At 44.4% G+C, this 14,739-nt stretch overlaps 1 protein-coding gene across 1 annotated transcript in view; it reads left to right on the top strand.

Moving 5' to 3' along the window:
* Positions 1-632: 632 nt before the first annotated feature.
* The window catches only part of ST8SIA1 (ST8 alpha-N-acetyl-neuraminide alpha-2,8-sialyltransferase 1), a 97,903-nt gene continuing 83,796 nt past the window's right edge, over positions 633-14,739 (top strand). The window contains exon 1 of the mRNA XM_066319518.1: positions 633-908. Within this exon, the coding sequence (XP_066175615.1) occupies positions 664-908 (245 nt within the window). The 5' untranslated portion in view covers positions 633-663. The remainder of the gene's footprint in view (positions 909-14,739) is intronic.

Genomic DNA, 14,739 nt, shown 5'->3' with positions numbered 1-14,739 from the left:
AGCCGGGGCAGATCCGGAGCGCCGGGGGCGGCCGCGGGGAGGGAGCACAGGACGGAGCGGGGCGGCGGGCAGGGGTCTGTGCCCGCCAGGGCGAGCTGCAGACTGCCGCGGCCTCTGCCGGGGAACAGAGCCAGGCGCCGGGAGGGAAGCAGAAAGAGAGGGAGGGTGGGTCGGTGGGCGCCGGCGGCGACACCCGGAGCGGGACCTCCCTCCCTCCCTGTCTTCCTGCCCGCGCCGCGCTCCGCTCGGTGCCCGCGGCGAGGCGGGAGCGGGCGTGGCGCCGAGCGGAGCCCCTCAGCGGCCGGCTCCGCGCTCTCCCCCTCCCCCGGCGGCTGCGGGCCGGGCGGCGAGGCCGGCGAGCGCCCCGCGGCCGGGGCGGGGTGGAAATTTACCGGGTCGCCGCTCGGCGAGGCTGCGAGCGAGGGGGCTCGGCAGGAGGCGGAGGGAGGGCGGGGAGCGGCGGAGCATCATCTGGCGGGGAACGCGAGGGACCAAATGACTGTGAGCAAGGGCGGTAGCCGCCGCCGAGAGAGGAGCGAGCCGCGGCGCAGCGGCAGCGGCAGCCCCGCTCCCCCCGGCGGCGATGGCGGGCGGCGGGGCTGAGCGCAGCTGAGCGGAGCTGAGCCGGGCCCCCCGCCCGGGGCGCCGCATGGCGCGGGCCTGATGTCGGAGCGCGGCCCGGTGCCGCGGCGGCGCTGCGGGAGCAGGAGGAGGATGGCGGGGCTGGCGTGGAAGTGGCCGCGTACCCGCCTGCCCGTGGGCGCCAGCGCCCTGGGCGTCTTCGTCCTCTGCTGGCTCTACGTGTTCCCCGTGTACCGGCTGCCCGACGAGAAGGAGATCGTGCAGGGGGTGCTGCTGCAGCAGGGCAAGGCGTGGAGGAGGAACCAGACTGCGGTCGCTCTGTTCAGGTACCGCCGTGCACGGCCCAAGGGCAGCGGGGACGGGCAGCGGGGACGGGCAGCCGCGCTAATCCGCGGGCCAGAGCCCACCCGGGCGCCCTCCCTACCCCGCCGAGCCCCAAACTTTATTCTTTCTTCCCCGAGCCTTTGTTTTTTCTCAGCGGGCGGCAGGCAGGCAGGGCCCCTTCTGCCCAGCAAAACTTTTTTTTGGGGGGTTGGCTCCGTTCGCTGCGGGGAGGAGAAGGGGCTCGGCGCGGGGGATGGAGGTTTATCCTCGCAGAGAAGATACCTTCGCAAGGGGGATGAGGTTTCCGCAGATTGCGGCGCTTGCCCGCACAATGGGGATGCTTCTCGCTGCCCGGATATCAGCGGCACCGGCAGCCCCTAACAAAGCCCGGGGCTGCCAGCCCGGCTTCCCTCGGCGCTGGGCACTGCCAGCTTGCTGCCAGGAGAAAGCCTGGCTTGTGGAGCTCCCCGGGATGCGCAAGGGAATGGTTTGCGTGGATGTGCATTCGTGTCAGCATGCCCGCTCCGAGCCGCGCTTGGAGAAGCTCCGCGCCGCTCCTTGACTCTATGCGGTTTATTATAGAAGCCACGTGAAAAGGCACCTTTTTTCTCCTCTTTGCTTTTGACGTGGCTGGGAAATGGCGATAAATCCTTGGGGCCCATTTCACCTTGCCCAGCTGCACGGGAGAAGGAGAAATGTTGCAACCGAGCGGTGGAAAACCGAAGGGGATCCCTGCGGTGGGGAGGATTTTTTAAAATCGCTCCGCTTTAAACGCGTGTGCAGTGGAGATTTGCATCCCCTCAAAAATTTCTCACATGTTTGGGTAAAATATAGGCAGTTGGAAGAGAGGCAGATTTCCCTCCCTTTCCCGAAGGTTTTTTTTCTCTCTGTCCTCCAAGTAGCAAATCAAAGATCAGAGTGAGTGATAATCCAACTGCCTCCAGAAAAGCCCCCTTTAGTAAAATGAATCACATCCAAAATTTAAGGGACTTTTTCCCCCTTTTTAAAATATTTTTGTTTTCAAGTGGCGTACAGTTTTATTTTAAGTTCTTCAGTATTTCCTGAATGTATTTGCCTTTGTCACGGACTGGAGCTGATGTGGTCGCTTAATATCTTGTCTGCTGGGATAACAGAAACTTTACGGTTCTTGAGAAGCACATTTGTTAGCCCCTAAACCTTACAGGAAATCTGAGCAATGATAGGTGAGCAGCAGGTATGTGTTAATACTATCTCATTAGGTAGCCTAGAAGAAGTCCTCCTGTTAATACAGAACTAACAAACAGATGCAGGATCCCTCTGCTAAAACACTAAACTACTAGAAGCTATGTTGATCATCTTGAATATTAATTAATCTTCATCCTGTGCACCAAAGAGTCCCATTTTGGGGGGTAGATGGATCCAGTTTTTTAAAAAAATTATCCCATAGGTTATGTAGGAAAGAGTTTGGTCTATTAGTTGTCATGTTAGTAAACCAAACATTGTTTGAAGCTTGAAGTTTCAGTTTACAAAACAGTTTTAGACCATTTCCACCACATGGTTTAGTAACAAAAACTCTGTGTGGATTATCAGCTATTCCACTTGCCCATATGTTTTTCTACTCTCTAAGCATAGTGATTATCTCAGAGATGCTATTGAAGAGAGCCTCATGAAATAAAAGGAGCTGTTGTTTCTTGTCTGAGTCTCTTGATGAGCTGGTGCAGCACTAAATACAATGAACTTTAAATCAATCTGCTTTAAAAGTAGTTTTTAAGAGAAATTGTGTGCTGGAAATATGTCATGGGTGTAATAATTATTCCAACAGTTGTGAATTAGAACTCTATTTTTGCTGCTTAAATTTGCTTCATGATAGAAGACTTTGAAGTTGAAGCTCATGTCAGGCAAGCTGCAAAAACTCTTTGCTCTGGTCCTGCTAGCCAGCTGTAAAAACTCCAAATTCAACTTTCTGCTGGAAAATTCCAGAGAATGTTGGTCTCTATTTGAATGGGAAAGGAGGGATAGAGCTTCACAGAGAACCTGCATGTGAACTTTCAAGTAATATGGCTTTCCATAATAGTCTAATGTTAAGTATGCTTTAATGTATTATTAATAAATATTATTTAAGAACAGTGTTAATTGCTGTTCTCCCTAGCCCTCCTGCCACATTCTGGTTAACAAACAACTTTGATTTCATTCAGTTTGAAGCATAAATTGGAATTAATCTGGGCTAAAAATCCATATGCAAATATTCATAGGACTGCTCTGTGTGATACAGTGGCATTTGTGGCATTGTATAGCCAGGTTCTCCCTACACAGAGCAAACACCTGATAGGTTTGGAGCTTTTTCCGCCTCTAAACTCACCAGATTCTTACTGCTGAAGTAGATGTTGGATAATTGAGTTGATGAAACCATACTTTTCAAACCTCAGAAAGTCTTTGCTCTTTGCCTTCTGTACTTGGATTGAGGACAATTCACTAAGTGACTTAGCAAGTTCAACAGAACCATCTGGGTAATTTGGGGTAGTTTGGGTTGAACTGTGGCAACCAAGTGCTGGTAACTCCTCAGTCTCCACTGCTGCTGCTTTCTCCTCTCCGTACAGCCAGAAACCTTATGGGAAGATCTGACCCCTGTAAACCCGTGCTTATGCAAGAACCCAGACTGGCCTGGTTCTTGTGGAACGATTCAATGGGGGGTTTGTGTTTGAATGAATTTACAGGAGTGGTTTTCACGTATAGATACCTGTATAATTAGCCATTCATGCCTTTAAATTTCAAGACACTGGAGGTTCAGGGTAGTCGTACTGTGAGAGCATCTCCTGTCTGACAGATGCTGAATATTCTGTCAGATGGTAAAACTCAATTTTGAACCGCAAAGTGGTCAAAATAGGAGTAAGACCATTATTAGAGCCACTAATAGCTAATGTGTCTAATCTGCCTACAACATAATGGCTTGTCATCCTCTGAGGTGGGTAATGTTATTGAGCCCTAACTGGTTTTACAGATTGCTTAGGGGATTTTTTTAGGGCCTAGTGCTGCTGAGATTATTTAGGCAAAAATGTTTTAATTGTCTGTTATTTGCTAAAGTAAATTGCATACACTAATACCTTTAGGACGGTTTGATTTGAAATACTGCAATTCATTAAAGGCAGAACTGGATCTTCTTATCTGCCTTACAAGCTCCATACAACCACAAATCCCACGCACTGTGTGTTGATATGGCACTTTTTAAATTTGTTTGTAGAGGGTGGACCTCCTCTAGGGGGTGAATATGCTTGTGGGGGGCAGTCGGTTTTGGACTGTCAGCAGTCCCACTGAATGGGTTGGATGATGGTTAGGGTCTTAAAAGTTCTTCAGGAAGAGAGGAGACAGTCCCTACAAGGCAACAGAAAGGCTTCCTTTGAGATTTAGCTTGTGTTCTTGCTTCTGCTGCTTCAGTTTTGTGTGATGCTGAAAGGTCACCAGGGGTTATTCTGGGGGTGACTTGATTAAACTGGTGGCAGATGTCTCCACTGAACTCACTTATCATGACTTCAGTCCAGAGCATCTGCTACAACTTGTCCTTGCTCTCCAGTGATGTCCCCTCTGACATGGCCAAACTGACTATGCTCACCTTGGCTGGTGGCTTCTCCACTTCTTTCCACCAGGCTTTTCCTCTTGTCCATTTTACATGGACACAGCAGAGAAGCTGTGAAATCACACAGCAGGGTCAGTGGCTGAATTGGATGGAGTATCCAGGCTCTGGTGTTTGCAGTGTGAATGTGAACAGACTGTGGATCCTCTCCTACTGCTGGCTTTGCATGCCTTGCAAAAATCCTGCTCTGTTCCCAGTGTGCCAGAGGGGCTTTCCCCACTGTAACTTCCTCTTGCCAGCTGCTCTCTGCCGGCTGTTCCCGTCTGTACCTGGAGAGCAATTGCACGAGGAGAGTCCTCCTGTGCACATCATTGTTCATTCTGGATTGCATTAACACAGAACTGGAATTCCAGGTCGCTTCCCTGGCTGGGTATGACAGATGCTATTGCAGAGTCAGCAAGGTTTCCCTTACTTCAGATGGCTTTTTTTTTCCTTCTCTTTTTATGTCAGCACTGCAAATTACATGAGTGTTGTGATTTTCGTTGGGCTATTTCAAGTCAAATCTGAGATTAGACTTTGTATTGCTCAGATTGACTTTAGATAAGGGTTTGGCCCTTCTTAAACAGCTTCACCAGATACAGAATTATTCCTGTTTTCACTAGATGCGTATGGGACATGCTGGATTGGATTATTTCTGCCTCTATGGCCTGAGAAGCCCTGCCCTGAAATGAATGGATATGCCCGCATGTTGAGCCAAATCCAGTTCATTTTTCTGTCCTGAGTAGGTGTTGATACTGCCTGGCTGTGTTTTCATCAATATCTCACTTGATTTTGTTGTTGTTGCTGTTGTATTTGCTTCATTGGGGATAAATGGAGTATTTGCCATTTGTGGTTTCCAGCTGAGATAAGAAGTTGTTTTGGTGAAGAGGTACAATTTTGAAGAGAGGGTTAAAGAGGAAAGAAATGTTCTTATTGCATGTTATTATTTGGAGGCTGTGATGAAGAAAGCAAACTGTAGAGAGGCTTGGCTCCATATCTTCAAGGTGGATACCTGAATGACATGAAAACAATGAGAAATAGTTATCTGAGTTAGCTCACAGTGTCTTTGCAGACGACAGCTGTGCTGGCAAGATAGGAATTGTTTTAAATTCCTTAGTTCCAGTTCCTGCTCTCCTCCTTCCTTGACCCTAAGTAGCATTTTCTTACTGACTTTGATTTGCAATCCTAATGAAACAGACTGTTGAGATCCCTAATATCTTGCAAAGTGTTGGATTGCTGCTTTCCTTTGGATTTGTGCAAACCCCAGTCTGCCAGTGTATATGGGAAGATGTAGCCAGCTCCCTGAAGCTCTTTTCCTGTTAGCTGGGAGCAGCCAAAGGCCCACAGCCAGGCTCTGGGGAACAGGGGGAGCAGAGACTTTGTTGGAATTTAGGTTACCCAGCTGGGCCCCCAGAAGTCTGGTATGTACATACCGAGACACTGCTGGATGTATGTATTTTCCCATTTATGTTTTCCCTTTCTTTGCTGTGTAATGGGTGGAATGGGCACTGAATCATCCGTACAATGTAGCAATGAGTGATTTATTCCACTAGCTGTAATTTTCATCTTCACAGTAGCCAAGAGTGTTGCTCCCATTTGATATTCAATGACATATATGAAATTTCCTATTTTTGAGGCTAGTTTCTAGTAAGTAAATGCATGGAAGATTAATTGTCTTTCACCCTTTAGAATTTGTCTTTCCCCAGAGTGGATGAACCTCACTGAAATGAGGAAGCTGTTTGGACTGCAGTCTTCTGTTGTTCCAGTTTTCTGTGCACCAAAAACCACTTACATTTTAAATCCCTGGATATACATTAGTCTTTTTCTGTATGCTGTTCTCAAAATGCAAGGAAATTGCTTCTAATGCTAAATCATTTTAACACACCTATGTTAAAATATAGCATACAGTTAAATTCAGACCGAAGCGCATTAATCCAAGCTAAGTAGCGTTTGTAAACCTCGGTGTAGATTCAGGTTTTGTCATGTCACAATTTTTACGTACAGAAGACTAGAGATTCTTCTCCCAGGTCTTGGAATTTAACCTGATTAGATGAACAGCAGATGGGAGGGGGACAAGGCACTGATAAGTCCCTGGATCTTGGCAAAGCATACTGCAAAGTATTTGCTAGAGAAGCTCTGAGCTCCATGAAGAAGCTGTGCCTGTTCTCTTGACTTTAGTGGTATTTGAAGTTTTTAACAAGGTGAATTATGTTGTGGAGAACTAAATCCTGGCTTTCACCAGGGTTCTGGAGGTCACTTTCCTGCTGCTCCATTTGAGATGAAGGCGAAAGTTGTGAAATTAGATTGTTAAATAATATTTTACGGCTAGAAGAATGGTGTGGGGCTTTTGTTGTTGTTGCATTAAATCAACAGACTATTATTTTGACATCTGTTCCATTTGCTGGAAAATGCCCTCCTTAATTTCCTGGTTTAGAGATGCTCTTTTCAAACGGAGATGTGGCTACAGTGAGGCTTTTAAAGATGCTGGGAACAGCTGAATAGATATGGTTAACAGTTTTTATGTCTTTCGTGTTTGCTGAGAGCATCCTGACCACTTCCTGAGCAACCACTGTGTTTATATTTTTTCTTTCTTTTTTTCCCCTCCAGCTCTTCTTCAGCCTATTCCCATTCTTAAGCTGCTTGAGGCACTCCTCAGCCTTAAGAGGAGCCCCAGACTATTGGAGTGGCTCCTTTTTTAATTGTCCAATGAACATCCACAGCACTGATACAAATTTTTTATTCCTTTATCTCCTTCCCCATCTGAACCAATACCCTCCTCCAGAGCTTTGCATGTCCCACTGATGATCAGGGCATCTGTTTTTTAGCATCCTTGATGTTCCAGTTGTTGGCTATCAGGCTTTCCAGGTGAATTGCAGACTTTGCCTTCATGTATTGGCAAGATAAAGGCTTTACTTACCAGGTTGCCTTTGCTCTGAGACACTTGTAAGCTTTTAGTGTTATTCTGTTGGCTAAAAAAAATTTAAAAGGCCTTGTAACAAAGAGAACTTTGACTTCTGTTGTTATGGCATGATTTTTACCATCTTTTATGTCTCCTCCTTCACTGAGGCTGATAATGGAATAAAAAACTCGTGAAACATCTCTCAGTTGCCCCATCCCATTATTATTTATGCGATCCAACAAGGAAGCACCACCAGCTTAAATTTAAAAGTTGCTATATAGTTATCCTATATTTTTAAGAAGTGCTGGGAAAACAGATCAGCAGCTATTTTCCTTGCTTTCTTGTGGGAAAAACCTGCTCTGCATATTTCTGGATTGCCAGGAGTGGCTGTTGCTGTAATAGAGGAATAACAGCTTTGTATTTCCTGTCAGAGATGGAAGACAAACAAACAAAACTTTTTTTTATTTTCCCCAGTGAAAAGACTTTAATATTTTCCTATGTGGTCCATCTGGCCAAATGTCAGTTCTGGGAATTCTGTTTCATCTGCCGCAGTATTTGGAGGTTCCCATGTTCTACTGATGCTGTTGGTCCTGCACTGTGGTGGTACCCCTGGGCAGGGTGATGAGGGACCTATTGCTGTAGGTAGAATTTAGAAATGCCAAAAGACTTGAGGGAAGGAGTCCAAAAAGCTGAAAACATGCAATGAGAGGTTGATGTTAAACCCAAAGCTGTCTGATTGATTCCTGCCTTTCTCAGTGAGTCAGTAAGATTTAGGCCTTGTGGACCTGATGTTTTCTGAGCTTGAGAATTGCTGAGCTGTTCCCAAGGGAAATTTTTCAACAGTTTTCTTTTTACCAAAACAACCTTGTGTAAACAATATTCCTTTCCCATAATAACAGGTGTTGTTTGCTATTTCTGTTACTCAGCCAATGGGAGAGGTGTCAGTCCTATGGACCAATAACGTGCCTTTTTAGCTCAGCATGTTATAAAAGGGCTGAATGAATTGTAAATAAAACCTTCTGATTTCTGCTGCCTTCTGACTGGAGTCAAGCACTTTTATTTCATTTCCTATTGCGACAAGGTCTAATGGCAAATGGGATGAAGACCATTCAGGTTACTCATCTGGGCTTCAGCCCTCCTACTTTTAACTGTCATGAGACACTGGATTTTGGTTCCCCGTGTACTTCTATACAGCAAAGGAAGCAGAGTTATAAAGGGAATTATGGAAACTATGTACATGACATGATTCTCTCTTGTAACTGAACTTCAGGTCTAGGTCACCACTGGTATCAGTTGGGAATTCTGTGAATAATTGTCACTGCCCATAAATTATTCTTTTTACAGTGCCATAAGCTTGTGATGCCTTGGGAAGACTGACCTGAAACAGAGACTGGACAGGGCTAAGAGAATAAAGTTGAATTTTTATTGTCAAATATTTATTGTCAAATATTTATTGTCAAATATTTATTGTCAAATATTTATTGAAAGGCCTTTAGGATGCACCTTGGGCAGGATAGGACCTGACCAGGGCTACATCCAAAGTGCACTAAGAATGGCCACAAAATTGACAAATGGTCACGAGGTCTCACACTTTTATAACTTTTGGTCCATTTGCATATGGGATTTAATTGTCCAGTTACAGCTCCAGGTTGTGAGCTCCCATCCTTCTTGTTCCTCCCTTCAGCCCACCGTTGTTTGTGCTTTTGGGGCTGAAAGTTGCCCCTGGTCTCCAGCAGGAGAAGGATTTGTTTTGTCTCCCTGCTCTGTGAAGAGAGCTGAGTGACGCTGAATGTGAGGCTCAGAACTGCACCCCTGGGCAGCACAGAATGTGAAAAACATGAAAGCTAAAACTGAAGGCATCACTTGCAGAGAGACATTCTGTGCTCTGAAGGATTTTCCTTCCAAGAATGTGTGCAGTAAGATCCCAGCTATGCAGACTGGGAATTTTGATTAATGGGGTGGGTTTTCCATCTGTTAGGGCAGTTTTTAATATGAAGGAATACCTGGTAAAGTGAAAGGCTGTGGGAATATTCCCTGGAGGAGTGATCCAATACTTGTGCTGAAGGTTTGGTGGGTACTGCCTCTTCCTGCTGCTAGAACCTGGGGTACCAGCTTACTACTTGTGAAGTGTGCAGTGCATTTGTTTTAGTTCTTTCTTCTTTCCATGACTTCCATTGAAGTACTTGCCTATTTCAAAGAGAATAGAAGAACTCTTTATTTCATATGTAGCATTCACTAGGGGTATGAATCCCTGTTCCTGGATAGTAACTCACTGTTACTTACAGTACAAAGAATGAATCGTCAGCTCCTGGTGAAATTCAGATTCTCTGCTTCTACTCCATCTGTGAGTTCTGTCACTAGACAACAGTAGCGAGTGTTGCAGCAGACATTCCTGATTGGAATGCAGCCTTTAGATTATCCTTGCTCATTGTGGATGATTTACTGCCATCCACTCAGGCAACATTACCTTCTTATTTGCCTGAGCGAGGTTCAGACTCTTTGCAATGTCCTGTGTTGTGCCAGTTAGTAATTAATGGCAATGTAAAAAGCATGAGAATAAATCCATACAGGGTGTGGCTGTAATATGGGATAAAAAGGAGATGCACTATTCATGAGGCAGGAGCAGAGGAATGCTGGTGGATCAGATAAGAATGGAAATGATGAAGTGAACACTGTCTCAGTTTGCTTAAAGATTGATTTGAAAAATAATTTTGATATAAATACATCCTGTATTTAATTTTTATTTGCTTATAGACCTCTGTAATTTTTATGATATAAATAAGAAATGGGTTGAGAAACTTCAGTCTGTCTACATAAGTCTGTAAAGCTGATAGCTCACCTGTAAGTTCTCAGAAAAATCCATATATCTACCACTATTCCTCAGTTACATGAAGAGGGGTTTAAGATTTATCACTGTGATGATCTTAACTCAGGAGTATGAGGAGGACACCTTTTGCCAAGGACCAGGATTCCAGTTGTTTTCAGGCTCTAGAGCTCTGAGGCTCAGCAGGCCAGGGGATGTCCACCTGCAAAATTTCACCTGGCTTGGTGGAATTCTTACTCCTCTCTCAGAGCAAAAGCAGGAAAGGATGATGAACAATGTATTTTGAGGCTAGGAGCAATTAATATGACTTGGAGAATGCCCCACAGTTGTAATAGCTGTGCCAGCTCCTGCAATCAAGTGCATTTGTGACAGTCTTGCTTTTGTGGGATAGAAATGGAATGTTTCAATCCTCATAGCTACAGGGAAGTGCTTGTAAATGTGAGTGGTGGCTTGGCCCCCAAAAGGCAAGTAAAAATCCAGTGTGGGTTGTTGTAATTCAGATGCCTAATTTCTGTGCTTAATCATCATTTTGGGGGCCTGACTCACAGTTTTTAAGTGCTAGGGATTGCTATAGCGAGAATTACATATCAGCCTATAATTAGACACATTTTTTAATTAGGGAAACTGCAACAGTGAAGGGAATAGGAGAAACACCCAATCTGGGCATTCCTTCATAGGTCATATTATTGAACATTTTGTCTTGGCAGGCAGCAAGCATCTAGCAGAAGCACACTTGCTGAGCCTTATGGACAAATGCTGAACATCTCCAGGTTTATGGATGCCCAGCTGGATGAAGCAGTAAAAATGCACATGAGACATTTATTTTTTTATCCTGTTTAACCCATTGCCTTTAAGTGTATCCAGAAGGGAATGGCAGAATGGGCTGTTGGAGCTTTCTGATCCACAAATGGTAACAACATCAAAGAAATTAATATCAGTAGAGAAATCATGTGTTTTGATAGATCTGTTCAGACAACAGAACAAGTGGAAAACACTTATTTAGTGTAGTTCAGTAAATGCTAATGGGTCTAGATCTGAGAAAATGTTTATTTTTGCGTTGGGTCTTTAATGCTTTCTCTCATTTAAAAAAAAAAAAACAAAACAAACTCTTTCGTGCTTCACTCGTCTAACAGACCATTGTTACTAAAAGTCTTGTACTGAAAGGGTTGAGTTTGTTGTTTTTCCCCAGTTGTTGTTTTTTAATTTGTGGGAAAATGTGGAGCTGTTTTTACAAATTTAGTACAAATTCTGTTTTCTCATCTGCTGCAGAACAGCAGATCTACATCACAGAGAAAAGCTAAGTTCCCTCTGCTGGTGTGGAGGGAAATGGGCTACTGGGGTTCCAGTGGGGTGTGGGCTCTCTTCTCTGCGGCATAACCAGGAGAGTATGTGCAGTATGCTGTCACTTAAAATCAACCTAGACGAATATGAGCTTGCTCAGCACTTTAGAGCTTGATCAGTTCTTTCCCAAAGAATTTTTAGCTTAATCATTTGGTTTCAGGTGGTGTCTCATGGACAGACTGGCTCTGCAGTCTGTCAGGTAAGACTCTTACTCCTTTCTATTTAAGATCAATAACTTGTTTTGCCTTAGAGAAATTAAAAAAAAAAAACCAAAGTCCTGAGAAATAAGTTGTTTCCACCCATGAATTGCTGCCAGTGTACAGGTATTTCTCAAAAACCTGAAAAACTGCTAAGAACAGATTAGTTTTAAACAAGCTCAAGGAAAAAATAGCCAGGCACTGTCATTTCATTGTCACCTTTTTGGGTCTAAAAGTGAATGGGCTGAATGTATTGCAGAGGAAGATCTCCCAAAACATTGGATGAGTGATTGAGCACATAAACATGATTTTAAAAGTATTTTTAAACCAACTTTCAGGCAATTTACTGTCTTAAAATGCCTTGTTGCAGGACTAAGTAGGCTGAACATTTTCTTTAGTGAATTTTTACTTTTATCCTCATACTGAGTAGATATCTTGGATAAATTTCTTGAAGGATATTTAGGATTTTTGCTTGCTCTTTTTAGCAGCAGCTTTTAAATGTTGATGCTATAAATGACCACAAATGTTCAGAAAGTTAATTCACAGTGAAAAGCACTCAGGGGCCTCTGGGCTTATGCTTTCCCTGAGCAAGCTAATGCACCCTTTCTGAAAAGAGGAGTGGGGAGGCACCCTTGTGATTTCTTCCTTCCTTTTCCTGGTGCTGGTCTTGCATCCCTTCCTGCCTGGAGGTGGTGGCCATGCTTGCTGTCCCTTGGGAATTTACAGGTGACACCGTAGGCATGCCAGCTCCAAAATAACTGTGCCCCGGTGTTTTTGAAAAGGACTGCCTTAATGCCCTGGATCATTTCCAGAACTACCTCAGCTGTCACCAGCAGCTCTTCCCACTTCAAGGAGTAATATGTTCTATAAATAGTGGTGTGAATTAGGCTCTGGTTGTGTCCCAGATCCCTCAACTTCTTTCGTTCCCGGTGACAGGACTGTGGAGTGAGAGGCAGCAAGTGCTGCCCCAGTATCCAGCTTGGGCAGGGCAGGGGGCACAGCTCTCCAGCATTTAGCCTTGTCCTGGTTGCTGGCTGCTCTCAGGAGCAGGGTGTCTTCCTCTATATATTCTTATTCTTACTTAAAAGCTGAGTTTTCTCTTGGGGGAAGTGTCAGAACCCTCTTGCTGGCTGAAAGGAAAGGGTTGCACAATGGAGTGCTCCAGAAGGAAAGAAAATACTCTTGGAGGGCAGGAGGGAAGGTGGTGAGATGGAGAAGCCTTGGGAGGTTGGAGGGGAGGTGCAAAATTGCTAGGGCTTGACACAATAGAGACAAGGAGGTTGTAGCAGCAGGGACAATGAAGACGAAGAAACATAAAAAGCAGAGAGTAAAATAAAGAAACATTTATGTGAAGCAGAATAGCAGAAAATGGCTGTAGTTAGGAAATTTGAGAACAAGTATGCAGCTAAATCAGAAAAGCAATCAATTAAGGGCAAAACATTCAGTGAAGTGGACAATTTAAGGGCTGCTCAGTTGGTTAAGCAAGATAACCCAAGCAAGTAACAATTAATTAAAACTGCGTGAGGTAAATTATAATTTCAGTGAAGAAGCTCAGGTATCGCATGGAAGCAGGTCACTTGAGTTAATTGAGGGTCCAGTTTCAATGGCCAGAGCTATAAGAGAGGCTCTGAAACCATAATAGGAGAGGGCATTTTCATGCCACAAGACAGGAGAATCATTTTGCTCTAGAGATGACTGTTGAAGTGGTGAGATTTGGAAGTGGAGTGATGAAATATGTGGAGTACAGCCCACTCACTGCAGCTATCTCTGGTACCTGTCCTACTTAAGAGCTGTGGTAGGGAAAATGTCCATATGGTTAGCAAAAAAGACAGGAAAACAACATTTGTTGCTCTGTTTTTTTCATTCTCTGATTGCATTTTGCCAGCTAGACAGTCCAAAGGCTTGACATCTAGTGAACTTTGCTGAAGGTTAGGATTGTTCTTTGGGGCAAAACCAGCTCAGGCTGAGGGATGATGGATTACAGCAGGCAATTCTTTGACTTCTCGTATCTCAAACTGGGGTTGGTTACTATGGTTTTGGGGTGAGACTTTAAAACAAAGGCATGCTTTGTTCTGTCTGGATGCCATCCATAGCATTTCTGATGAGATGACTTCTCACTGTATGTTCTAGTAGGATCATACACATTGTTGGCATTAAATGGATGCATACATAATGTGTATTTAGAAGGAACTCCAACCTTCACTCTTCTGGGGATATTCAGCTACTTCAGAACTCCTTGGCCACATGCACTTGGCCAATTTTGGTTCCAGGCTTTGGAGCAGCTCTGGGAAGGTGAGGGATTTGTGGGGGTGGACATGGAGCTTCTACACTTCATTGGTTGTCGAATGCCAGCATCTTCTCCAGAGTGATCTTGCTGTGCAGGAGGCAGAGTGCAAAGCAGTGAAATTCTGGGTCTTGGGTGTTGTCTTTCTCTTCTGTGGCATTTCCATCATGTAGCTTCTGCCCCTAATATGCCTACTTCCCAATGATTGTAGGAATCCTGCAGATTTGTGAGAGACATGCAGTATAAATCAACTGATAATGGACGTTTATTGCAGCACATAAAAACACAGAAATGTCTTTAGCAGGACTAATTACTACATCAGGCTCTTTTAGTTTAGTTTCCTATCTCTGTCAAGGTCTGGCACCAAATGCTGCTGAGAAAGTCATGCAATAAATGTAGCAGCAGTATGATCTCCCAAATAAATCAACATCTTAGGTTCTTAGCATTTTGAGACTTAATTTAGCCTTCACTAGCTTAGTTTAACCCCTCATTCCAAATTACTGTTGTTACTTAAAACAGCCTTTCATGTTCTTGATGCTTACATGAACAATCCATTCCTTCTTAACTTTCATTATGCTTAATTAGGAAAGTGCAGGTGTTCTTGGAATGGTTAGTTCTTAAATATGTTTGTCTTAGTCTTAGATTGCTGCTTTGTTGGGAATGATGAAAGTTTACAGGAAAGTTTTACAGCTACGAATGCTT

This window comes from Sylvia atricapilla, chromosome 5, assembly GCF_009819655.1.
Source record: "Sylvia atricapilla isolate bSylAtr1 chromosome 5, bSylAtr1.pri, whole genome shotgun sequence".
NCBI classification, from domain to species: Eukaryota; Metazoa; Chordata; class Aves; order Passeriformes; family Sylviidae; genus Sylvia; species Sylvia atricapilla.
The sequence above is the reverse complement of the archived record's forward strand: the minus strand, read 5'-3'. Positions and strand labels throughout refer to the sequence as shown.